The sequence below is a fragment of the Ornithorhynchus anatinus genome, chromosome X1, assembly GCF_004115215.2.
Source record: "Ornithorhynchus anatinus isolate Pmale09 chromosome X1, mOrnAna1.pri.v4, whole genome shotgun sequence".
NCBI lineage: Eukaryota > Metazoa > Chordata > Mammalia > Monotremata > Ornithorhynchidae > Ornithorhynchus > Ornithorhynchus anatinus.
In genome coordinates, this window is record NC_041749.1 from 78,556,115 (window position 1) to 78,583,678 (window position 27,564).

A 27,564-nucleotide genomic window follows, 5' to 3' on the forward strand; every position below is an offset into this window, starting at 1 on the left:
GCTGGCAATTTTTTTTATGATACTTATTAAGCATTTACTTCATACCAAGCCACTGTACTAATTGTGGTATTTAAGTGCTTATTATGTGCCAGGCATTGTACTAAGTGCTGGGGTAGATAGGGGTATATAAAACATAATCAGGTTGGACACAGTCTCAATCCCTCATGAGTCTCACAGTCTAAGAAGGTTTCTTAGAGTAGGATTTAATTCTCGTTAAGCAGATGAGGCACAGAAAAGTTAAGTGATTGCAAGGTGGTCGCAGGGTTGGAGATGGTAGAGAGGGTATTAATTGGTGAATCAATCAATGGTATTTATTGAGCACTGAATGTGTGCACAGCACCATACTAAGTGATTGGGAGAGTTTGATACAACAGATAATTAATAATTGTGGGGTTTTTTTTTAATTGTATTTGTTAAGCACTTACTAAGTACTAAATTAATCAGGTTGGATGCAGTCCATGTTCCACATGGGGCTCACAATCTTAATCCCCATTTTACAGATGAGGCAAGTGAGGCAGAGAGAAATGAAAGGACTTGCCCAAGATCACACAACAGACAAATGGCAGAGCCAGGATTAGAACCAGGTCCTTCTGACTCTTAGGCCTGTGCTCTATCCACTAGGCTACACTGTTTATCTGTTTAAGTGCTTCCTATGTAATAAGCACTGGGGGGTAGATAAAAGAGAATAAGGTCCCATATGGGACTCACATTCTAAGTAGGAGGGAGAACCGGTATTGAATTCCCACTTTTCAGATGAGGAAACTGAGGCCCAGAGAAGTGAAGTGACTTACCCAAGGTCACACAGCAGGTAAGTGGTGGAGCCGGGATCAGAACTCAGGTCCTCTGACTTCCAGGCCCATGCTCTTTACACTAGGACATGCTGCTTCCAGCCTTGGTAGATGACTCCTCCAAAGTTGGTAGACACATTTTCTCCCTACAAGAAGCCTGTACTGTAGAGGTTTCCTAATGAAGGAGATACCTCTTTAGCAGAATGGCTGTGTTGATATTGGAGAGAGCATGAGAGAATACATGCTAGGCAAGAAGAACAGTATGACTTGTGACTGAAGGGCAGTAGAATCAGGAGTTGCTTGGGAGGAGCAAAGAGTATGAGCTGGGATGTAGCAGGAGAAGAGAGGAGATAGGAGAGAGGAAGCAGGCTAAATGGAGACCCTTGAAACTTTTTGTTTTATGCTAGAGAAAATGGGAAGGTCCTGGAGCTTTTTATCAATTGATAATATTTATTGAACACTTATTGTGTACAGAGCACTGTACTCAGCGCTTGGGAGAGTAAAATTTAACAGAGTTGGTAGATACGTTCCCTGCCTATGATGAGTTTACAGTCTTCAAGTGTCAGGTGTTCTGATCAGTGTTTTAGAAAGATGATATGTGCAGCTATGTGTAAGATAAACTGAAGAGGGGAGAATGAAGGCAGGAAGATTAGTAAGGAGGTTGTTCAATTTAGTCAAGAAATAATAATAATAATAATGATGGTATTTGTTAAGTGCTTACTGTGTGTCAAGCACTGTTCTAAGCGCTGGGGGTACATACTAGGTAATCAGATTGTCCCACGTGGGACTCACAGTCTTAATCCCCATTTTACAGATGAGGTAATTGAGGCACAGAAAAGTTGTGACTTGCCCAAAGTCACACAGCTGACAAGTGGCGGATTAGGATTAGAACGCACAACCTCTGACTCCCAAGCCCAAGCTCTTTCCACTAAGCCACGCTGCTTCTCACTCTAAGAAATACCAGGACTACTGTCTTGATAGAAGACAAAATCTCCCTGCCCAACACCCATCTCAGTATCTCCCTTTGCTGCTTTTTTTCAGGATTGAGCCCATCAGGGTCTTGCTGGGATTTAGCTCTATTTTCTCCCTTGAGTTCTTGGCGATGGATTGGTTTGATACTGCTTTCTTCATGGTTTCATAGATGTGCAAGATATGTCAAGTTAAATTCAGTCAACCTAGTTTCTTTAGCTCCAGTGTTTATCCAAACCTTGAGCCCTAAAATGTCGAATCTGCTAGCTTTAATATACTTGTTGCTAGCCTATATATTAATTTGGTAGGAATGAGATCCATCCATTGTAATTAATAATTGTTCGCTCCTGCATCAGCCACCTACTTCATTTTACTATCATGTACCTATAGCCTCATTGCTCTTGTATGCTTCCAATATCCTTTTCTCATCCATCGGAAAGACAATTTCACTTCTGTGTGCAATTCTAGGTTGGTTTATGGCACAGTATTTTATAGATATCACCAAAAAATAATGGATTGGGGGAGCTGGGTTTCCATGTTATAAATCAGTCCTGGATCCAGATAGCATGACCCATTTCAGCTTCATTCTTGCAATTTATGATCTTATTAGGAGACCTTGAAAGAGATATATCCCTATAATCCCTCTGCCTGTGAAATGTCAATTTAATTTTATATCTCGAAGTTCAGAAGCCATCTAAGAAGTATTTTCTAAGTAAATTGTGTGTGTGTGTGTCCTTTGTTTTTGAAGAGGTGTCACTGCTTGTTTTGTACGTCCAAGTGCTTAGTACGGCATATTGCACCCAGTAGGCATTCAGTAAATACTACTGTTGCTGACAAGAGCCTCGCGTCAACAGCAGACCAGGGTTCCTGTCAGAGACACATCTCCCTAAAAGAAAAAGAACCTACCTATACTCCCAGTATAGTTCCCAATCCAAGAAAAAGATAACTCATCAAGAGATCTACCACAGTGCAGTTTACTGGCTTGCTTTTACACTGGACTGTAGACCACAGAGTCCACTCCTCAGAGCAAAAGTTATTGCCCCGATCCTTCTTTTATCCCCTCCAGCATCCCTTGCCCTCCCCTGTTCCACCCCAAAGGTGGGCTTCCTCACCTTTGATATCTCTCTGGGCAGTCTGAGGCATTTCTGAGGTGTGTTGCATATTTTGGGTGTTTCCTATTTGGAGTCTCCACAGTTCTTAGAAGAGATCACTATCAAGTAAACTAGTATGGCCTATGTTTGGGAAAAACTTATATCTGATTGTCAGGAGATGGCGGAGTGGTTTCTTTAACCCCTATAGTCTTACCAGTGATAATGGGATTACCTATTCTTGTTGCAACCCTTTCACCTTTCTCTTTTGTGCTAGTGTGCTCCTATAACTGCCCTAAATGTCCTAATCCCATCTTTTTTATGATTTATTCATTGCTGTGCTACTGCCAATAAGTAACTGCCCTACCCCATCCTCCTGCTCCTTCCAGGATTCCCCCTTACAACAATTTGAGCACCCCAAACTTTACCCCCCCAACCTCAATGTCAGTTACACCAACAACTACTACTGCTGAAGATGATGCCACAGACAGGAAAATCCTCTTCAGGAGGCAAGATAAAGCTACCCCGGGCACCCTCCTGAAAGGAATGTGTTCGATGAGTCTGTTTGTGTTGAGGGCAAGTTTCTAGCGCTGTCCCATTTTAGGATTATCAGTGTATCAGAGAAGCAGCGTGGCTTAGTGGAAATAGCTCGATCTTGGGGGTCAGAGGTCATGGGTTCTAATCCCGGCCCCGCCACCGATCAGCTATGTGACTCTGGTCAAGTCACTTGACTTCTCTGTGCCTCAGTTACCTCATCTGTAAAATGGGAATTAAGACTGTGAGCCCCATGTGGGACAACTTGATTACCTTGCATCTACCCCAGAGCTTAGAACAGTGCTTGGCACATAGTAAGCGCTTAACAAATACCATCATTATTATTATTATTATTGTCATTACTATTATCCCTAAATATGGCTCCTTGATATTAATAATGTGGGTATTTGTTAGGCGCTTACTATGAGCAGAGCACTGTTCTAAGCGCTGGAATAGGCACGGGGAATCATGTTGTCCCACTTGGGGCTCACAGTCTTAATCCCCATTTTACAGATGAGGTAACTGAGGCACAGAGAAGTTAAGTGACTTGTCCACAGTCACACAGCTGACAAGTGGCAGAGCCGGGATTCGAACCCATGACCTCTGACTCCAAAGCCCGTGCTCTTTCCACTGAGCCACGCTGCTTCATTCAATAGTATTTATTGAGCACTCACTATGTGCAGACCACTGTACTAAGTGCTTGGAATGTACAAATCGGCAACAGATAGAGACTTACAGTCTAATCGGGGGAGACAGGCAGATAAGAACAATGGCAATAAAAAGAGTCAAGGGGAAGAACATCTCGTAAAAACAATGGCAAATAAATAGAATCAGGGTGATGTACATCTCATTAAACAAAATAAACAAAATAAATAGGGTGATGAAGATGAAGATATATACAGTTGAGCGGACGAGTACAGTGCTGAGGGAGTGGGACGGGACAGGGGGAGGAGGAGAGGGAAAAGGGGGAGAAGAGGGTTTAGCTGTGGAGAGGTGAAGGGGTGGGTAGAGGGAGCAGAGGGAAAAAGGGGGAGCTCAGTCTGGGAAGGCCTCTTGGAGGAGGTGAGCTTTAAGTGGGGATTTGAAGAGGGGAAGAGAATTAGATTGACGGAGGTGAGGAGGTAGGGCATTCCAGGACCGTGGGAAGACGTGGCCCAGGGGTCGACGGAGGGTTAGGCAAGACCGAGGGACGGTGAGGAGGTGGGCGGCAGAGGAGCAGAGGGTGCGGGGTGGGCAGTAGAAAGAGAGAAGGGAGGAGAGGTAGGAAGGCGCAAGGTGATGGAGAGCCTGGAAGCCTAGAGTGAGGAGTTTTTGTTTCGAGCGGAGGTTGATAGGCAACCATTGGAGGTGTTTGAGAAGGGGAGTGACATGCCCAGAACGTTTTTGCAGGAAGATGAGCCGGGCAGCGGAGTGAAGAATAGACTGGAGCGGGGCGAGAGAGGAGGAAGGGAGGTCAGAGAGAAGGCTGACACAGTAGTCTAGCTGGTATATAACGAGAGCCTGTAGCAGTAAGGTAGCCGTTTAGGTGGAGAGGAAAGGGCGGATCTTGGCGATATTGTAAAGGTGAGACCAGCAGGTCTTGGTAATGAATCAGATGTGTGGGGTGAACGAGAGAGACGAGTCAAAGATGACACCGAGATTGCGGGCCTGAGAGACGGGAAGGATGGTCATACCATCCACGGTGATAGGGAAATCTGGGAGAGGACCAGGCTTGGGAGGGAAGATGAGGAGCTCAGTCTTGCTCATGTTGAGTTTTAGGTGGCGGGCAAACATCCAGGTGGAAACGTCCTGGAGGCAGGAGGAGATGCGAGCCTGAAGGGAGGGGGAGAAGACAGGGACAGAGATGTAGATCTGCGTGCCATCTGCGTAGAGATGGTAGTCAAAGCCATGAGAGCGAATGAGTTCACCAAGGGAGTGAGTGTAAATGGAGAACAGAAGAGGGCCAAGAACTGACCCCTGAGGAACTCCAACAGTTAAAGGATGGGAGGGGGAGGAGGCGCCTGCGAAGGAGACTGAGAATGACCGGCCAGAGAGATAAGAGGAGAACCAGGAGAGGACGGAGTCTGTGAAGCCAAGGTGAGATAAGGTGTGGAGGAGGAGGGGATGGTCGACAGTGTCAAAGGCAGCTGAGAGGTCAAGGAGGATTAAAATGGAGTAGGAGCCATTGGATTTGGCAAGAAGGAGGTCATGGGTGACCTTAGAGAGAGCATTCTCGGTAGAGTGGAGGGGATGGAAGCCAGATTGGAGGGGGTCCAGAAGAAAATGGGAGTTAAGGAATTCTAAGCAGCGAGTGTAGACAACTCATTCTAGGATTTTGGAAAGGAAGGGTAGTAGGGAGATAGGGCGATAACTGGAAGGGCAATTGGGGTCGAGAGAGGGTTTTTTTAGGATGGGGGAGACGTGGGCATGTTTGAAGGCAGAGGGGAAGGAGCCATTGGAGATTGAGTGGTTAAAGATAGAAGTTAAGGAAAGGAGGAGGGCAGGGGCGATGGTTTTTATAAGATGAGCAGGAATGGGGTCCGAGGCGCAGGTGGAGAGGGTGGCACTTGCGAGGAGGGAGGAGATCTCCTCTGAGGATACTGCAGGGAAGGATGGGAAAGTAGGGGAGAGGGTTGATGAGGGGAGAGGGGGAGGGGTGACTTTGGGGAGCTCAGACCTGATTGTGTTGATTTTTGTTATGAAGTAGGTGGCCAGATCATTGGGGGTGAGAGATGGAGGAGGGGGAGGAACAGACGGCCTATGGAGAGAGTTAAAGGTCCGGAAAAATCGGCGGGGGTGACGGACATGGGTGTCGATGAGGGAGGAGAAGAAGTTTTGCCTGGCGGAGGAGAGGGCAGAGTTAAGGCAGGAAAGGATAAATTTGAAGTGTGTGAGGTCGGCTTGGTGCTTGGACTTTCACTAGCAGCGCTCGGCAGCTCGAGCATAGGAGCGTAGGAGGCGGACAGAGGAGGTGATCCAGGGCTGTGGGTTAGTGGAGCGAGAGCGGCGGAGGGAAAGGGGGGCGAGAGAGTTGAGATGAGTAGAGAGGGTGGAGTTGAGAGCGGAGACCTGATCATCAAGAGTGGGAAGTGAGGACAGGGCGGCAAGGTGGGGAGAGATGCTTTTGGAAAGACGGATGGGATCAAGAGAGCGGAGGTCTCTGTTGGGGAGTAGCAAAGATTTGCAGAGGGAGGGAGTGTGAGAGATGAGGCAGGTGAGGTTATGGTCAGAGAGAGGGATTTCAGAGTTGGTGAGGGAGGAGATAGTGCAGCGGTAGGAGATGACGACATCGAGGGTGTGACCGAGTCGGTGAGTGGGCGCGGTATGGTGGAGCAGGAGGTCGGCAGAGTTGAGGGATAGCAGGCGGGTGGCAGAGGAGTCATCGGGTACATCCATGTGGATGTTGAAGTCTCCGAGGATCAGAGTGGGCAGAGAGAAGGAAGGTGAAGGGGACTAGGTGGTTGAAGAAGTTGGAGGTGGGACCAGGAGGGCGGTAGATGACAGCTACAAGTATCTGGAGGGGATGGTAGAGGCGAATGGTATGGGCTTCGAAGGAGGGGAAGGAGAGAGAGGGGGAGGAGGGATAGTGCGGAAGCGGCAACGGGGTGAGAGGAGGAAGCCGACGCCTCCTCCCTTTCCAGTGAGTCTGGGGGAGTGGGAGGAGAGGCCACCACTGGAGAGAGCAGCGGCGGAGACCGTGTCTTCGGGAGTGAGCCACGTTTCCGAAAGGCCGAGGAGGAGGAGAGAGCAGGAAAGGTCATGGATGAAAGGTAGTTTACCTGTAATGGAGCAGGGGTTCCAGAGGCCACACTTGAAAGTAGCTGTGGGTGCAAGGGGGGGAGAGCGGGGGGAGGGGAGAGTTTGGATGGGAAGGAGGTGGCGGGGCCCTGGACGGGGAGAGGGGGAGGAGGGGTGGCGGTGGGACAGGAGGACTGGGATGGGGCGTGGGTGGGAAAGAGGGAAGGGGGGAGGGGGGCAGGAGAGGGTTTGGTGTCGGGGAGAGTAGGGGGAGGGGGAAGAGGGGTGGCGCTGGTAAAGTGGGGTTCTAGGGCGGGGGGGAGGCAGAGGAGAGAGCGGGAAAGAGCTGGGCGAAAGAGGGGAAGGGGAATGGGAGGATAGGAAGGGGCGGGGGGGTGGGGTGGAGGGATATGGTGAGGCCAGAGAGGTGGGTGGCAGCACTGACAACAATAAACAATAAGCGAAATCGGTAATATAGCAACATGATCCAGTAAGATACAATGCAATAGTGATATCTCCTCTGCTTCTCTCCAGTCCCTCCCTCTCCTGCCCCTTCTTCAACTCTCCCATCTTTCCCAGCAGTATCGCAAGAGGAGATCTCCTGCCTCCTCTACCTGCACCTCCAACCCCTTCCCTGTGCACCTTATTAAAACACATGCTCCCTCCCTTACTGCCATCTTCAACTGTTCACTCACCCGTGGCTTCTTCCCCACTGCTTTCAAACATGCTCACCTCTCTACTATTCTAAAAAAAAGAAAAGAAACACTCCCTTGACCACACGGCTCCTTCCAGGTATCACTCCATCTCCCTTCTGCCATTTCTCTCCAAACTTCTTGAGTGAGTTGCCTACATCAGCTGCTTCCACTTTCTCTCCTCCAGTTCTCTATTTGACCCCCTCCAGTAAGGCCTACCCCTTTTCACTCCACTGAAACTGCCCTCTCAAAAGTCACCAATGTTCTCCTCCTTGCCAAATCCAATAACCTCTACTCCATCATCATCCTCCTCGACCTTTCAGCTGCCTTTGTCACCGTGAACCACCCCCTTCTCCTGAAACCATTATCCAACTTTGGTTTCACTGACACCTTCCTCCTAGTTCCCCTCCTATCTCTCTGGCTGCTCCTTCTCAGTCTCTTTCACAGGGCCGGCGTCTGCCTCTCACTCCCTAATTTTTGGAGTCCCTGAAGGTTCAGTTCTGTGTCCCCTTCTATTCTCCAACCCACTCCCTTGGAGAATTCATTTGCTCCCATGGCTTCAATTACCACCTCTATGTGGATGATTCCAAAATCTACATCTCCAGCCCTATTTTCTCTTTTTCTCTGCAGTCTCTTGTTTCCTCCTGCCTTCAGGATATCTTTAGTTGGATATCCTGCTGAATCTTGATGTCTGTCTACCCACCTCTAGACTGTGAGCTCTTTGTGGCCAGGGATTGTCTCTCTTTATGGCTGAATTGTATTTTCCAAGCACTTAGTTCAGTGCTATGCGCACAGTAGGCATTCAATAAATATGAATGAATGAATGAATATTGTACTCTCCCAAGTGCTTAGTACAGTGCTCTGCACACAGTAAATGCTCAGTGAATGTGACTGAATGAACTCCTCAAACTTAACATGTCCAAAACAGAGCTCCTCATCTTCCCATCCAAACCCTGTCCTCCTGCTGATTTTCCCATCACTGTAGACAACACCACTATGCTCTTTTCTCACAAGTCCGTAACCGTGGCATTATCCTCGACTCATCTTTTTCATTCAACCCACATATTCAATCCGTCACCAAATCCCGACAGTTCAACTTTCACAACATTGCTAAAATTCACCCATTCCCCTCCATCCAAGCTGCGACCACGTTAATCCAAGCACTTATCCTAGCACATCTTGATGACTCATCAGCCTCCTTGCTGCCCTCCCTGCCTCCTGTCTCTCCCCACTTCAGTCCATATGTAACTCTGCTGCCCAAATCATTTTTCTACAAATCTTTTCTGTCCATGTTTCCCCCACTCCTCAAGAACTTCCAGGGGTTGTCCACCCATCTCCACATCAAACAGAAACTCTTTACCACTGGCTTTAAAGCACTCAATCACCTTGCCCCCTTCTATCTTACCTCCCTGATTTCCTACTGCAATACAGCACACACACTTTGCTCCTCTAAGGCCAGCCTATTTGCTGTACCTCTGTCTCACTGCTGACCCCTTCCCCTTGTCCTGCTTCTGGCCTGGCATGCCTTCCCTTTTCATATCCGACAATCACTCTCCCCTCCTTCAAAGCTTTATTAAAAATACATTTCTTCCAAAAGGCCTTCCCTGACTAAGCCCTCATTTTCTCTTCTCCCACTCCCTTCTACATCACCTTTGCACTTGGACTTGCACCCTGTATTCACCCCCCACTCCCAGCCCCCTCTGCCCCGCAGCACTTAGGTACATAGCCCTAATGTATATATATTGTCTCTTTTCCCCTCTAGACTGTTAGCTCATTGTGGGCAGGGAGCATGTCTGCCAACTCCATTATATCGTACTCTCCCAAGTGCTTAGTACAGTCATCTGCACACAATAAGCCCTCAATAAATATGAGTGATTGATATGATTGCTCAGTTATTCATGGTGTCACCAAGTGCCTCATCACTAATTGAACGGTAAATATCCCGAGCATACTCGCATAGGACTTTTATTTTGGAATAAGGGGATGGATTATCCCACTGTCAGTAAATCATGCACTTGAATTGTTTCTATAATAGTAGTGATGGTTTGTGTGGAACCACCCACACTTTCTCACCTGATCCTCCGATAATCAGCTGCAGGCAATGTGAGGTAGCTGTTTTGAGGATAGGGGTGCATGTTCTGGCTATGAGATGGAATAAATCTCAGTTCAGCTCCCCAGGTACAAATGATCAGCTTTACCAGCAGGTGCCAATTTTCCTGGTGAGTGTAGTTGCAAAGGATTGGCAGGAATTTTGATGGGGTCTTGGAGGGCATAGGCTTCAAAGAGCTAAGTAGCAGAATGACACCATTTTTGGTCTTTCCAGCCCTGAAAAGAATTGCTAAGTTCCTGTCTGAAATCTAAGGTGAGCGAGGTTGGGAATAGAGCTCAAAAAGCTCTGGCACCAATTGTCCCTAAGGAGCTGATACTTTCACCTTCCACTGTTTTGAAAAGACTGGACACACCACAACTTGCAGATATTTATCTTACACTTTTGTAAAGTGGTTTTTCACCTAAAAATATATTTACAATCTATGGCTCCAGATTAGGGAGCACCCTCCTGTTGCAGGAATCACCTGAATGTTCATTGTTCTCCATGCAGGTACCTGTTTCAAATTATCGCAACCCCATCTTGGACCTGGCTGCTTATGATCAGCAAGGCCGTAAGTTTGACAATTTCAGCTCCCTTAATATTAAATGGGAGTCCACCAAGGCCTCTTTAGCCAGCATTGAACCCAGCCTGCCAATGGAATTGAAGTTTAAAGACGACGGAAGTGGCCAGAAGAAATTACACGGTGAGGATCATCAAGTAGAAAATTGGTATTTTAATAATACTAATGATAATTGTGGTATTTGTTAAGCATTTGCAGTCCCTGACCCACATGGGCTCATAGTCAAAGTAGAAGAGAGAACAGATATTTAATCCCCATTTTCATAGGAGAAAGCTGAAGCACAGAAGAGTTAAGTGACTCAGCCAAGGTCACAAAGGAAAGTGACAGAGCCATGATTAGAACCCAGGTCCTCTGAGTCCCAGAGCCTTGCTCTTTCCACTAGGCCAACCCTAGTTTCCATCTTATTAACCAGTGTGTTGAATTTGAAGAGCTCTTTTCTCCAGGGAAGATAAATTTTTAAAAATTCTGAAAATATTTAGACATTTGTTAGATACAAAACTTTTACTACTTTTTCCTCTCCCTTCTTTCAGGCCAGCAGACCGTTTTGGTTCACCATGAATCTGGAACTACAGCAGTCTCTGCAACAGCTACTGGATATCAGCAATCTCACCTTAATGCAGCCAGAGTGAAGCAACCGGTACTTTAAACATCTTTTTTTTAAAAAAGCAACCACCTAAAACCTCTCTGTGTTCCTAGGGTCCCTCACTTGGGCCCTTTTCCATGCTCCCATTGCTTGGGGGCATAGTTCTGGGTCCTCTCCTATAATTGACAGTTGTTTGTCACTGGGCCCTCAAAGAATATAGAGGCTAGCCTCTTGTTTGGCTACACTTGCCTCTTGTTTGTTGTTTTGTTTGTTTTTCCCTTTGGGGATGGAGCCCCGCCAACTTTCTCTTCCAGAGTAAGCCACCATGTGCTTGGCACAGCTGCCATGGGAGAAGGCAGCATGCTGTTGAATTACTTGCAGAACCAAACAGCCTTGTCCTGCTCATCCCTTTGCCAGCCCAAAGATCTAGAGCATCTGCCATTGGCAGAGATAAAGGAACATACTTGTTGCTGCAGCTTTCCTTTTCTTGGAATGATCAGTAACTTTTAGCCCCATAAGCCTCCCTAATTATATTGGTTAGAGGTCATGGGGAAAAGCAGGGTCAGGCCAGATTGTTGTCTGGAGAGCCGTGACCTGCACACCGCCATCATGGTACAGGGTCATGGTGAACCCAGGGCAGGGGGGAAGGTATAATCTCCCCGTAGTTTGTTCCTGAATTGAAAGTTGCTTCTTGGAAATTTTCCCCATGCCCTGGCAGTTCCTCAGGAAAAGTCCTGAGAATTAAGTTTAAATTTAGAAATTTATCAGTAGAGGACAAGGTTAAGGGTGTTAGATGGTACATCCCTACTAGAGTGGGTATCAAGGAAACCACCTTTCCTTGGTTTCCCCAAACATCTTGTTGCCATTATGGGAGACACTGGGCTTGTTCAACCGCTACCATTTCCTAGGGCTTAAGGCTCCTCATATACTAAATCCCTGGTCCTTTCATTTCAATCAGTCATATTTATTGAACACTTACTGTGTGCAGAGCACTGTACAAAGCACTTGGGAGAGTACAGTATGGCAGAGTTAGTAGACACATTCTTCCTTCTCCACCAACAAGTTTGGTACTTACCGGGGTCAACAGGATGCAGCTTGTCATTCCCTTAGTGAAAGTTTGTCATGCCTCTGGATACTGCACTCTGCCACTAAAACTCGGTAGGCTGACTCAGGTTTCCCATATATTAGTTCAATCAGTTAGTTCTTTGCAGAAGGTGTATGAGGGTTAGGCCAAGGTCCATTTTAGAGTCCATTTAGAATGTAATTTTCAGTAATCACTGAGTTTCAAACACTGGCCCACAGAATGAATCAATCAAATGTACTTATTGAGTGTTTACTATGTGCAGAGCACTGTACTAAGCGCTTGAGAGAATACAACAGAGTTGGTAGACATGTTCGTGGCTCACAAAGTGCCTACAGTCTAGAGGGGGAGAAGACAGACCTTCATATAAATAAATACATAGTGGATATGTACATAAATGCTGTGAGGTTGAGGGAAGGGTGAATAACAGGAGCAAATCAGGGCAATGCAGAAGGGAGTGGGAAAAGAGGAAATGAGAGTTTAGGGAAGGCCTCTTGGAGGAGATGTGCCTTCAGTAAGGCTTTGAAGGTGGGGAGAATAATTGTCTATTGGATATGAGGAGGAAGGATGTTCCAGGCCAGAAGCAGGACATTGAATTGACATTGGATTTACACACATTTCCCAATACCCAATACCTCCCCTTTTTCAGCCATTCCCCCCTCCTCCTCAGTAATAATAGTAATAATTGTGGGATTTGGTAAGTGCTTACAATATGCCAAGTACTGTCCTAACTGGGGTAGATAACATATAGGCAGATAAGACACAGTCCATGTCCCATTTGGAGCTCACAGTTTAAAAGGGAAGGAAAGCAGGTATTTATTTAACCCCCATTTTACAGATGAGGAAACTGTGCCCCAGAGAAGTTAAGTAACTTGCCCCAAGATCACAAAGTAGACAAGAGAGAGACCCAAGACTAGAACCCAGATCTCCTGACTCTTGGGCCTGTGTTCTTCCCCCCCAGACTATGTTGCCTCTCTGCTTCCCAACTCACTATGCTCAAAGAACACAAATGTCATCATGTAATAACACAGAGTCCCATGATAAGTCACCAAGGGAATATAAAGAGAAGTAGAGATTATTACATTTATCTTTGGTTACAAATTGTCTGACCCCCACCCCTCTTAGGCCCACTGCTTAGTTGTTTTTTAACTCAGGTCATATGAGCTAGTTCTTATTTTCCTGATTGACTTTAGCCTATAGAAATTACTTCTCATTATTCATTCAATTGTATTTATTGAGCGCTTACTGTATGCAAAGCACCATACTAAGTGCTTGGGAGAGTAGAATACAACAATAAACAGATACATTCCCTGCCCACAAAGAGCTTACGGTCTAAAGAGAGGGAGACAGACATTAATGTAAACAAATCGAAGATATGTACAAAAGTGCTATGGGGCTGGGATTGGGGAAGAACAAAGGGAGCAAGTCAGTGTGATACGTAAGGGAGTGGGAGAAGAGAAAAGGCGGGGGTTTAGCAGGGAAGGCCTCCTGGAGGAAATGTGTCTTCAATAAGGCTTTGAAGGGGGGGAGAATAATTGTCTGTTGCATTTGAGGAGGGAGGGCGTTCCAGGCCAGAGGCCCGACGTGAGCTGGGGTTCAGCAGCGAGACAGGTGAGATCAAGGCACTGTGAGAAGGTTAGCATTAGAGGAGTGAAGTGTACGGGTTGGGTTGCAGTAGGAAAGTAGTGAGGTGAGGTAGGAGGGGGCAGGGTGATGGAGTGCTTTCAAAGCCAATGGCGAGGAGTTTTTGTTTAATGTAGAGGTGGATGGGCAACCACTGGAATTTTTTGAGGAGTGGAGTGACATCTCCTAAACATTTTTGTAGAAAAATGATCCCAGCAGCAGAGTGAAGTATAGATTGGAGTTGGGAGAGGCAGGAAGCTGGGAGGTCAGCAGTAGTCCAGGTGGGATAGGATGAGTGCTTAGATTAACATTGTAGCAGTTTTGATAGAGAGGAAAGGGTGGACTTTAGCCCTTGTGAATCTGAGAGAATATACAGCTCAAGAAGATTTGGGCAGCAGACATTTTACCATCATGCTAAAACAGATCCTGGATAGTCTAGCAGCTCAGTCCTATTCATATTAATGTTACTGTTATTCACTGCTTCCCTTTGGTATGTGCTGCTCTTCAGACCCTTGGAAAGGGAGGGCCTTGTTTAGAGAAATTATGATTCAGGTTATTCAGGATTTAGCAACTTGAACATAAAGGCTGCAGGGGGTTGAGGGGAGAGAAAGGTAGGGGGAAACATCTGTGCGGTGTTCATTATGAGGAGCAAGCCATTAAGATTCACTGAGGAGACCCCCAGGTTGGGATCCAACAGTAACAAAGGTGAATGAAACTGATAGTGCTACATACACTTTGTGTGCTGGATACCATTCAGGTCTCTAATTACTATTTTCAAAGTCCATTTGCATTTTGGGGCAATTTCCTTCATTGCATTGTTCTCCTTGTTGACTTTCGAGTTCATCCTAACCAACTGTTTGATTCATTCCTTTCAGTATGAATCTCTTATACCCATCTCCACAACCATTGAGCTGATACTTGTGGAAGATGTAAAAGTGAGTCCAGATGACATAACAATCTACAATCACCCTGATGTGCAGGTAAAGAAATTTTCTTTTCTAGTCATTTGAGTTCATATTGGGTAAAAAATAAACAAAAAACAGGATAGATTTTTTTTTCCTCATCAGGATAGCCTTGAGCATCCACAGAGAACTTACTTGATAAGTTGCATCTACCTCTTTTTATTATTGCATAATTTTTCTTTTTACAGGCAGAACTTCTCATTAAAGAAGGCTCCGGGTACTTTTTCATCAACACTAGTGTTACAAATGTTGTCAAAGTGGCTTACCAAGAAGCTCGAGGCATCGCTCTGGTACGTAGAATAATGTATTACTGTTTACATTTTAATTTCTTCTGTTTACCAAGCTTCAACTACCATCTCTATTCCCAAATCTACATCTCCAGTCCTGAGCGCTCGCCTCCTCTGCAGTCTCATATTTCCTCCAGCCTTCAGGACATGTCTACTTGGTTGTCCTGCTGACACCTCAAACTTAGCATGTCTAAAAGAGAACTCCTCATCTTTCCACCCAAACCCTGTCCTCTCCCTGATTTTCCCATCACCATAGACAGCACCACCATCCTACCTGTCTCACAAGCCCATAACCTTGGCTTGATCCTTGACTCTTCTCTCTCACTCAACCCACATATTCTATCTGTCACCAAACCCTGTGTGTTCAACCTTCCCAACGTCGCTAATATCTGCCATTTCTTTTCCGTTAATCTCCATCCAACCGCTTTTCTTATCCCTCCTTGATTATTGCATCAGCCTCCTTGATGACCTCCCTGCCTCCTGTCTCGCCCTACTTCAGTCCTTACTTCATTCTCTTTTCTACAGAACCATTCAGTCCATATTTACCCACTCCTCAAGAACCTCCAGTGGTTGCCCATCCACCTCCACATCAAGCAGAAATGCTTTACCAATGGTTTTGAATCAATCATCTTGCCCTCCTCTATCTTACCTCACTGATTTCCTACTATAACCCAGCACACTCACTTTGCTCCTCTAATGCTAACCTACTTACTGTACCTTGATCTCATATATCTCACCACCAACCCCTCGCACACGTCCTACCTCTGACCTGGAACTCCCGCCCCCTTCATTTCTGTCAGATGATCACTCTTCTCACCTTCAAAGCCTTATTAGAATCCCATTTCGTCGAAGAGGCCTTCTGCAAAATAGCCCTCATTTCACCTACTCCCTCTCCCTTCTGCATCACCCTTGCATTTGTACCCTTCATTCACCTCACTCCTACAGCACTTATGTACATATCTGTAATTTATTCATTTATTTTAATGTCTATCTCCCCCTCTAGACTTTAAGCTAGTTGTGGGAAGGAATCTACCAACTCTGTTGTACTCTTCCAAGCACTTAGTACAGTGCTCTGCACACAGAAAGCTCTGGATAAATGCCCGTTATCCAATCTTGGCTTCACTGACTCCATCCTCTCCTGGTTCTCCTCTTATCTCTCTGGCCATTCATTCTCAGTCTCCTTCGTGGACTCCTCTTCCCCCTCCCATCCCCTAACTGTAGGAGTTCCTCAGGGGGCAGTTCTTGGTCCCCTTCTGTTCTCCATCTATACTCCCTTGGTGAACTCATTCACTCCCAAGGCTTCAACTATCATCTCTACACAGATGGTACCCAAATCTACATCTCCTCCCCTGTTCTCTCTCCCTCCCTCCAGGCTCACATCTCCTCCTGCCTTCAGGACATCTCCACCTGGATGTCCTCCCGCCACCTATAACTCAACATGTCCAAGACTGAGCTCCTTATCTTCCCTCTCAAACCCTGTCCTCTCCCTGACTTTCCCGTCACTGTGGATGGCACTACCATCCTTCCTGTCTCACAAGCCCGCAACCTTGGTGTCAGGCAGCGTGGTTCAGTGGAAAGAGCACGACAGGAGTCAGAGGTCATGGGTTCTAATCCCGGCTCCACCACCTGTCAGCTGTGTGACTTTGGCCAAGTCACTTAACTTCTTGATGCCTCAGTTACCTCATCTGTAAAATGGGTATTAAGACTGTGAGCCTCACGTGGAACAACCCAATTACCCTGTATCTACCCCAGTGCTTAGAACAGTACCAACATTATTATTATTATTATCCTTGGCTCCGATCTCTCATTCACCCCACATATCCAATCTGTCACCAAAACCTGCCGGTCTCACTTCACAACATCGCCAAGATCCGCCCTTTCCTCTCCATCCAAACCACTACCTTGTTAGTATAATCACTCATCATATCTCGACTGGATTACTACACCAGCATCCTTTCTAATCTTCCAACCTCCTGTCTCTCCCCGCTTCAGTCTATACTTCCCTCTGCTATTTTTCGACAGAAACGTTCTGGGCATGTCAACCCCCCTTCTCAAAAATCTCCAGTGGTTGCCTATCAACCTCCGTATAAAGCAAAAACTCCCCAATATTGGCTTCAAAGCTCTCCATCACCTTGCCTCTTCTTACCTAACCTCCTTCTCTCCTTCTATATCCCATCCCGCACACTCCACTCCTCTGGCACTAACCTTCTCACTGCCCCTTGTTCTCACCTGTCCTGCCTTTGGCCCCTGGCCCTCGTTCTACCTCTGGCCTGAAATGCTCTCCCTCCTCAAATCCGCCAAACCATCACACTTTCCCCCTGCAAAGCCCTACTGAAGGCTCACCTCCTCCAGGAGGCCTTCCCAGACTAAGCCCCCCTTTTCCTCTGCTCCCCCTTCCCACCCCATAGCACTTGTGTATACATGTACATATTTATAATTATAATTCCATTTATTTTTATTAATGATGTGCATATATCTATATTTCTATTTATGTATAATGATGCTACTAATGCCTGTTTACTTGTTTTGATGTCTGTCTTCCCCCTTCTAGACTGTGAGCCTGTTGTAGGCAGGGATTGTTTCTATTTTTTGCTGAATTGTACTTTCCAAGTGTTTAGTACAGTGCTCTGCACACAGTAAGCACTCAATAAATACAGTTGAATGAATGAATGAATATAACAGCCTGATTGTTTAGGGAGTGAGGTTAGTAGAGGATAACTTGCTATGCTGTAATTTGTAATCATTTGTGTTTGTGTATTTGGTGTAATGAAGAAAGTCTCAGGATTTGTCGGTCTGTATCCTCCATTATTGTTGCCTATGGAAATATTAAATTGAAGTGAATAGCTTCTCACTATCCACAGTTGTTTCCAAAAATGGAGATGGTCACAAATTTCTTATTCTTAAGGGGGAGAACAATGACCTGTATCCTGTTTGCTGGTAGTTTTTCATATATCTGTCACTCATAAATTATAACAGGAAAGCATGTATTCTGATTCTTAGAACAAATGCTCATCTCTTGAAAAGAGAGAATCAAAGGCTGGGACTATAAAGAGACATCTTGAATCATTTGTTTGTCTATTTTTTCAAATTTATTGCCACAGAAACCCCACATCCTACAAGGTGAATGAGTTTCCTGATGTTACTCTCCTCCCATATAAAGCAAAAACACAAGTCCTGAATAATTCTGACAGCTGGAAATGGACTTTGTGCTGTCTTTCCCTAAAGATAAAAATAGGGTTCCTGTAGCTTTCAAGCATATGGGTTTCCTCGATAGTTTTTGACCTTGGGGCATTTGCATTGTGTTGTCTTTATTTTAAAGTGAGAGTTCTTTGAGGGCAAGGACAGTATCTGCTAGACCAGCCTGGTGTAATGCACTTAAATGATTATAATGTTGCTGTGGAAAGAGAAATCATCATTGCTTAACTTCAGCCATTCACTTTCCAATGGCTTTTCTGTCTTTTTTTTTTTAATGGCATTTGTTATGTGCTTACAATGTGCCAGGCATTGTTAGAAACTTTATCCAATCTCGGTGTCACTGACACTGTCCTCTCCTGATTCTCCTCATATCTCTCTGACTGCACATTCTCAATATCTTCTGCGAGTTCCTCCTCTGCTTCTCACCCCTAACTGTGGGAGTCCCTCAAGGCTCAATTCTGGGTCCCCTTCTAATCTCCATCTGCACCCCTCCTTTGGAGAATTCATTCACTCCTGTGGCTTCAGCTACCATCTCTAGCCAGGTGATTCCCAAATCTACATCTTGAGCATTGATCTCTCTCCTTCTCTGCAGTCTCTCATTTCCTCTTGCCTTCGGGACATCTCTACTTAGATGTCCCGCTGACACCTCTAACTTAACATGTCCAAAACAGAACTCCTTATCTTCCCATCCAAACCCTGTCCTCTCCCCAACTTTCCTATCACTGTAAACAGCACTACCATCCTCCCTGTCTCAAAGTCCATAACCTTGATATTATCCTTGACTCACCTCTTTCATTCATTCACGTATTCAATCAGTCACCAAATCCTGTTGGTTCAACCTTCACAACATCGTTAAAATCCACTCTTTCCTCTCCATCCAAATTGCTACCACGTTAATCCAAGTATCCTATCCCACCTTGACTCCTGCATCAGCCTTCTTGCTGACGTCTCTGCCTCCTGTCTCTCCCCACTCCAGTCCATACTTCACTCTGCTGCTCGGATCATTTTTCTACAAAAACATTCAGTCCATGTTTTCCCACTCCTCACCAACCTCCAATGGTTGCCCAACCACCTCTGCATCACACAGAAACTCCTTACAATTGGCTTTAAAACACTCAAGCACCCTACTCCTTCCTACCTTAACTCTCTGATTTCCTACTACAACTCAGCCCACACACCTTGCTCCACTAATGGCAACCTACTCACGGTACCTCGATCTCGTCAATCTCACTGCAGACCTCTAATCCACGTCCTGCCTCTGGTCTGGTCCCTCCCTCTTCATATGCAACAGATAATCACTCTCCCCACCTTCAAAGCCTTATCGAAGCCACATCTCTAAGAGGCCTTCCCAGACTAGGCCCTCATTTCCTTTTCTCCCACTCCCTTCTGCATCACCCTTGCACTTGGATTTACACCTTTTATTCATCCATTCCTCAGCACTACAGCACTTACATACATAAATGTATTTTATTTATTTATATTAATGTCTGTCTCCCTGCTAGACTGTAAGCTCACTGTGGACAGGGAACGTGTCTACCAACTCTTTTATATTATACTCTCCCAAAAGCTTACTATTTAATACAATTGACTGATTGATTGATCAGGCATGATACTAAGCACTGGGGTAACTTCTTCCCCGCTGAATCCCCAAACCTAAAAAAACTCTCCCTTGATCCCATTGCTCCCTCTCTTGTCCATCCAAGCAGCATGGCTTAGTGGAAAGAACGGGCTTGGGAGTCAGAGGTTGTGGATTCTAATCCCGGCTCTGCCACTTGTCAACTGTGACTTTGGGTAAGTCAATTTCTCTGTGCCTCAGTTACCTCATCTGTAAAATGGGGATTAAGACTGTGAGCCCCACCTGGGACAACCTGATAACCTTGTATCTCCCCCAGCGCTTAGAACAGTGCTTGGCACATAATAAGTGCTTAACAAATACCGTCATCACCTCCACATCAGACCGAAACTCCCTACTGCTCACTGTGTGCAGAGCTCTGTACTAGCTTTTGGGAGTACAGCACAACAGAGTTCGTAGATTCATTCGCTGCCCACAAGGCACTTAGAGTCCAGAGGAGAAGACAGACATTAAAGTAAACAAATTACAGATGTATTCATTAGTGTTCTGTGGCTGAGGGAGAGGTGACTATCAAGTGCTTAAAGGGTACAGATCCAAGTACAAGGGTAACAGAGGACAGCGAGGGAGTAGGGGATATGAAGACTTAGTCGGGGGAGACCTCTTGGAGGAAATGGGATTTTAATAAGGCTTCTCAGGGGTTGCATAACTCAAATGCTGATCTGGAGGGATTGGGACGGGCAGTGGTGTCCTGGCTTTCACCAGAATGAATCTGATTAAAAGCAAATTCCAGTATTTCTGTATGAATATACAGATCAGGTGTTTCCATAGGAACCCAAATGCTGAATAATGGTACTTGTTTCCTGTTTTGAAGGTTGCTGAAGGAAAGTTGTAGTAATTAAAAAGTGTATACTGTTGAATGATTTCCTAAGTACTTCTGATAAAATACCCAAGACGTCTTTCTTACACATGCAATTTATCCTCCCTTTCACCATATCAGATGTTGAGTCAGATATTCCTAGTGTGTAGCTTTTTAGATTGGGAATTTTAGAGACTATTAACTCTTTCACATCACTTTCAGTGCCATTTGGGCACTGAAGTTTAATTTACTCTCAAGAAGTAATTTGTGCCTTGGGACAAATAGGTGATTACTCATACCATTGCCCTCTATCTTTATCGCATACCGCTATGCGCCTGTCTCTTCTGTAGGTTCATTTTGTTTAGCAGTGATCTGTGCATTCTTAAATTCACTCTAAAAAACCATCACACAGAGCACTCTTGAAACTAAAAATGAAAATTGTGCTAGGCTGCTTTCACCACTTTAACAATGTATGGAATGTATTTTCAGATAGTGTTGATAGTTTGTCACAAGACCTAACAGCTTCTTCAGATGGTAGTTTAGAAGGCAGCTGACACATTTTCTTGGCATTTTCTAGAACTAATTAGCCATGTTCTTGTTTGCCTTAGTCATATAGAGGAGAAGGTCCCCAAAAGTTCTTCAGTGGTCTCACAGACAATTTCTCTTCCCTTTCTCCTGATAAACTTTGAGAATATCGGACCTATTCAGGATTTTGCCAGTCTTTGGAAAATAGTTATTTAATTTAAAAAGCAGAATTTGTGAAGTTTCAGAAATGAAACTGCTCCCCTGCTCCTTTCTTTCTCCGACTCCTCTTCTGGTTGGGAAAAAAGCATACTCTTGGATCATAATGGAGATTTCCTTCAAACAGCTTCTCCTGTAATACAAAAAACTTTGCTGAAATTGTGTAAGAATAGAGGGACCTTTACTAGTGCCTACAGCAAGGAATAGCATCAGAACCTAAGTTACAGGATTTGCCCAGAATCTTTCTAACTCCTAAAAATGCATGTTTGTGAGCTTCTGGAGATGGACTGCTCATCCTACTGGAAAAAGCAGAATCCATTGCTCTCATCTCCCACAAGGATATTTCCACCAGACTTCTGAAGATTGCTAAGTAGTAATGACAGAGTCAGACTTTTATCTGCATTGAAACACTTGTGCTATCATGCAAGATTTATAAGAACACTGAAGGAGTTCAGTAATAATAAATAAAATGCACGCTGATTGCTCCAATGACATTTAAAAATGTTTGTAGGTGAAAAAACTGGAACTTTGCACTTCTGTACAAATGAAGTCTATCAAGGGGCATATTTGTAGTGTGCTAGATCTGCTCTAGGAATTTTCTGGCTATTTTAATAAAGATCTACTGCAGCAGAGGGTACAGATAATTATTTAGACAAGTCAGCTGAAATCCTGGCTCTTGAGAAGAAAAACATTTTTTTGTAAGGGGAAACCCAAAATTTCCTAGATTGGTTTACTGCATTTAATTGTCACAGCTAATAATCAGCTCTACATTAAGTGTTCAGGTGGGTCTCTTCCACACTTCAAAATTAAAATTACTCCTGAAAAGTGATTATTTTTTCAAATGCAACTTTCAACATAAAAAAATAGAGGTGGATGAGCATGCAATTCAAATTCTCTCACCTCCTGTTTCTGTCTGTCACTGTATCAATCTCCTCTATAGTTGAAGATGACGAGTTGATGGTAAGATTTTATCCATGTGTATGGATGTATATATTATATATGTATAGTATATTTATATATATATATAATATATTATGAAAATTAATAGGCAGTAAATGGTGGCTATCAGTAGAAAGAACTTTCTTAAACACAGTGCTAGCCTACCATTCTAGACTGTAAGCTAGACTGTGGGCAGGGAATCTGTCTGTTGTTATATTGTCTTTAAAGCACTCCGTCACCTTGCCCCCTCCTACCTCGCCTTGTTTCTTTCCTTCTACACCCCAGCCCGCTCATTTTGCTCCTCTAGTGCTAACCTTTTCACTGTGCCTCTCTCTCACCTGTCTCGCCACCGACCCCTGGCCCAAGTCCTGCCTCTGGCTTCAAATGCCTTCCCTCCTCAAATCCGACAGACAATTACTCTTCCTCCACTTCAAAGCCTTATTGAAGTCACATCTCCTCCAAGAGGTCTTCCCTGATTAAGCCCCACTTTTCCTCATCTCCCACTTCCTTCTGCATCGCCCTGACTTTTTCCCTTTGCTCTTCCCCTCTGCCAGCCCCACAGCACTTAAGTACATATCTATAATTTTATTTATTTGTATTGATATCTCTCTTTCCCCTTCTAGACTGTAAACTCATTGTGGGCAGGGAATATCACTGTACTGTACTTTCCCAAGCGCTTATTACAGTGATCTGTACACAGTAAGCACTCAAATATAATTGAATGAATTGTACTCTCCCAAGTGCTTTGTACAGTTACTCTGCACACGGTAAGTGCTCAACAAATGCGATTGACTGACCTGACTGAATGTCGTGGGGTAGCTTTTTTGAAGTTAGTGTGCAAGTTAGTCTGAAGAAACAGATCTTGACTCGGTGTTGTTTCACTTCACAGCAAAATCCAATGCCCTAAATGCTTTAGCATGACATGTATGTTTTGAGGCTTAATCTGGTTTTCTTGTTTTCACTTGGAAAGAAAATATTTGCTGAATCTAGGTGTTTTGCAGTTTGATTTTTCCTTACAGTGGCAGGCAGAAAGAATGGCATAGGAGTCCCGAGTAAAGGAGTCCATTATTAATACTGGGGCTATTTTACACTGCTAATCCGCCAAGGTGTTCCAGAACTCCTTAACTTTATACTGACACTTCCACTTTACTATCGGGTATAATTACTCAGTAAAAGTTCTGTTCATCAAGATAAAGTTGTTGTGCCCTCAGCCAATATTAGGGGTGATTTGTGAAGTGAAGGAAGTCAGAACAAGTCCTTGTGAGAAGAGGTAAGTTAAAGTGAAATATATTTAAACATCTCAGTGTTTTAACTGTATCTTCTCTTTGTGTGTTAGGTGCATCCTTTATTTCCAGGAACATTAACTCTCATGATCCACGACTTGTGTTTGGCTTTTCCTGCCCCTGCCAAGGCTGCAATTTACATTTCTGATATACAGGAATTGTATGTCCGAGTTGTCGACAAGGTTAGTAATTTTGTACTACAATGCGGAGACAACGTCCTGGATCTCAGAATTCCTATCCCTTAAGTTATCAACACAAAGAGAGCATGAATATTCCTTTGTAAAGCATGGACCATTCTTTAATACATTTTCTCCTATTGTTAATTGTGTGTGATTTAAGTTACATTAAAAGGGTTTTGTGGGGTGTTTTTACAGGGAAGACAGTGTGCGAAGATGTAGAGTGGAGCAGCATAGGGAAAACCAGTATTCAGTCTTTCCCCCTGTACATTTTGAGTAGATACGCAAAATCTGCTCTGGTATTTTTGGATTAGTGAAGTGTTTATGTGCCGAGTATGATTATGAATTTCATCATTTCCACTGACATTAATGAAATATTGCTGGGAAGTCTGTTAAAAACCAGTGCCAATTTGGCTTTAAATTTGAGAATTTAAGATTCTATAATTTATTTAGATTGCAAAGCAGCTGGGCAGGGTTAGTGACTAGTTGTGTATTCATCATGGGGCCCAACAGTTTAAAATGGTATCATAACTTCACAGTGTGCTAGATAATAGTAAATGACAGTGGTTAATCTTTTGCTTAGACTTCCCACACAGTGGAATGTCAATAATTATAAATGAAATATTGCAGGTGGAGATTGGGAAAAGAGTTAAAGCCTATGTCAGAGTGCTGGATTTCACCAAGAAACCTTTCCTGGCAAAATATTTTGCCTACATGGACTTGAAACTCCAAGCAGCGTCGCAGATTGTCACCTTGGTGTAAGTTGTCTCTGGCAAGTTCTCTCTCAAGCATCTGTTGGATGGAAGAAATATGAGGATTTCTGGGGGACAGAGAGACCACCCTGGCCTCCAGTTTTGGGGAAGAATTCCAGACCAGACTTCTCAGTCTTCACTGTTATTAGAGGAAGGAGGATGTACAAGAGTGGGAGGGCAGTAGTTCTGAATTCTCTCCCATGAGTAGCATTGACCTGGGGCCATCAATTGACCTACTTTGCCACAGATCTTTTGGTGAGGTTTAATGAGTCAGTGGTCAGCAAATGGCATCATCATCATCGTCCCTGTGCTGCCACCTGAATTTCCCTAGAGAGGTGCTGCTGGTCAGTGCAATGGCAGAACAGCTCCAGTTGGCACCAGGAGCAAAGCCCCAGTTTTGCATCCTGTCCACCTTGCTCTGCTTCTCCAGGGATGGCGGGAGGATGGTAAGAGGCAGGTCTGACCAGTGCAGCTTCCACCTTGTCCACTCTCCACAGTCACCCCGAGGAAGCAGGGGTGAAGAGGAAAAAGGCAGCATCTCCCCATCTCAACCCCGCCCTCTGCTCCCTCCTGCTTGCCCCCAGGCTACTGTCTCTATCTGTTACCGATTTGTACATTCCAAGCGCTTAGTACAGTGCTCTGCACATAGTAAGCACTCAATAAATACTATTGAATGAATAAAGCTTGCTTGTTGTTGTGGCGGCTACTGTTGCTGCTACAGAACAACTCAAGGAGCCACGTTCATTTCTTCTAAGAAGCCACTAAACTGCCACTGGCCCAGTAGGTTGCCATGGGCCAAAACCTTCTCACAATTCCCCCCCTCCCCCCCCCCAGTGGCTCCACTTTTTCAGTGGTTCCAGGGGAAAGGTATTGAGTAGAGATGAAGGTGGGCTGATGGGAAATAAAGAGGCTTCCAGGAGCCAGAGGCATAGGCAGAGATGTCCCTTTCTCAGCTGCACCCAAGGCAGCAGCTCTGGTCATCCCCTCTAAATTCTGCCACAAGAGTACAGCTTGCTAAGGTGGCAGTCAGGTCTGCTATTAGATTGGACAAATTTGTTATCAGCTGGGTGGGGTCAAGAGGCTATTCTTCTTATATTCTCCCCTCCTCCTTCTCTCCACCTCTTCCACTCCTTCCTTCCCTCCTTCATCTCTGTCTCCCTTTTTTCTCCCACCCTCTGTCCTTTCCTTCTCTCCCCTTCATCAGCTGTTTCATTTTCACATGCTGAAACCACACCAAAGGAACATCTAACTCATTTTCTGGGCATCTACAGATATTTTTTTATGGCCACATAAAATGTTGATGGAAAAACTGAAGTCCCCCCTGGGAAGCTAGGTTCTTGTTTGGTGACTTTTGCTCTCAAATACTGTATTGATGGATAGAAAGTGAGTGCCTTTTAGGAAATAAAAAAGAAATGAAATAAGTGAGCACAGAGTGTCCCTCTTTTTGAGTAGTATGTCAGTGAACAGCACGGTAAGACCATCCTTGGCTTGGGCCACGGGAACCTAGTAGATGAAATACAGGATGACTCAATGACTTGAGTTTTACTCAACTACGTGATTGACCTAGTGACCATTTTTCTTTTGCACTCACTTTCTCTGTTTCAGACCCCTTGACGAAGCCCTTGATGACTACACTGCCACGTTTCTCGTCCACGGTGTGGCAATAGGGCAGACCAGCTTGACCGCAACTGTTTCCGATAAAACTGGACAAAGAATCAACTCTGCACCCCAGCAAATTGAAGTAAAAAATCAGATTTAACATGGTGTAGAGCTCCTTTAGGGGAAGGAGAAACCAATGTTGGACAAAGAAAGATACTAGAAAAAAATTTGAAATGCCCAGGAAAATGACCCTGGAGGATTATCTTAATTTACTATGCCCATGATTATCCAGACACACATTTTGTAAAATGAGAGTTTTTAGCAGTCTCTAATGGATTTGGGAGCCAGGGAGGTTTAATGAGAAATGACGTGGACTGGCCGAAAGAGCAGAGGCTTGAGAGTCAGAGGACCTGGGTTCTAATCCCAACTCTGCCACCTGTCTGCTCTGTGACTTCAGGAAAGTCATTCAATTTCTCTGTGCCTCGGTTACCTCATCTATAACATGGCATTTACATCCTCCTCTCTCCAACTTAGATTGTGAGATTATTGTGTATCTACCTCGGCATTTAGTGTGGTGCCTGGCACATAAGAAGAACTTAACAAGTACCGGTTAAAAAGGAAGACCTTGTTCCAGGGACCTTTATCATTTGAAGGATGGTCTGGTTCCCTTTATCTTTTTGTAGTAGATTCGGCTTTATTTGCATATATTTGAATGTATGGGTGCGTATGTAAGGGTGTGTACCAGTGCTTAATTTGCATTGGGAGGTGTGCCGGGGCACTAAAAACCGTCATGCTGGTACAACCAGGGTGGGATCACCACCCAGCTTGAGATGGGGGAGACAGGTTGAGGAACTCTGCTGCCATGAAGACCCCTCTCTGAGTACCATCCATTTTCCTTCCTGGGACTACCCCCAAAGGGGCCTGGGCTCCAGAACAGGTCCAGGAGCTGAGGCTTGACCCAGATCAAAGGAATGACCAGTGGGCACACATATTAGAAGGAAAGGCCTCCCATAAATACTTTGTTCCCGAATGTACTCTAGGAAATATAAATGCAGCAGTAGGAACAGGGAGGGACACCCAGCTTGTTCTCCACTTTCAGAAACACTGGGCGTCGTGTGCGTCTCTGCATCCAGAAAATCATTATTTATATGTAGGATTATGATTGCTTCAGACCCAGCATCTGTTTTCATATGCTATCCCAATTTGTTACTGACTACACGTTACAGTTTGCCTGAGCCATAGGGATGCTGCTTAGAGCCAGAACGGAACTCACTAAGAATTAACTTCAAGCTTCATTCCTTCAAAATAAGGATAAAATGGTAGACTTCCTTCAATATCTTTAAGGTCTTTCCCTGGATATCATAACTCTGAATACAGTAGGTTGGTCCATTTTGCTCTCCGTCCCGCCTAGATTGTGCAGTCTTATTGGATTTGCTTATCCGGATACAAATTTCTTC

General features: G+C 44.9%; 1 protein-coding gene across 1 annotated transcript in view; it reads left to right on the forward strand.

Annotated features, from left to right (window-relative positions):
- The window catches only part of NUP210 (nucleoporin 210), a 153,022-nt gene that overhangs the window by 72,768 nt on the left and 52,690 nt on the right, over positions 1-27,564 (forward strand). Inside the window, exons 17-23 of the mRNA XM_029050995.1 lie at positions 10,388-10,580; positions 10,988-11,094; positions 14,620-14,724; positions 14,895-14,996; positions 23,634-23,762; positions 24,387-24,514; positions 26,114-26,249. Of these exons, the coding sequence (XP_028906828.1) occupies positions 10,388-10,580; positions 10,988-11,094; positions 14,620-14,724; positions 14,895-14,996; positions 23,634-23,762; positions 24,387-24,514; positions 26,114-26,249 (900 nt within the window). The remainder of the gene's footprint in view (positions 1-10,387; positions 10,581-10,987; positions 11,095-14,619; positions 14,725-14,894; positions 14,997-23,633; positions 23,763-24,386; positions 24,515-26,113; positions 26,250-27,564) is intronic.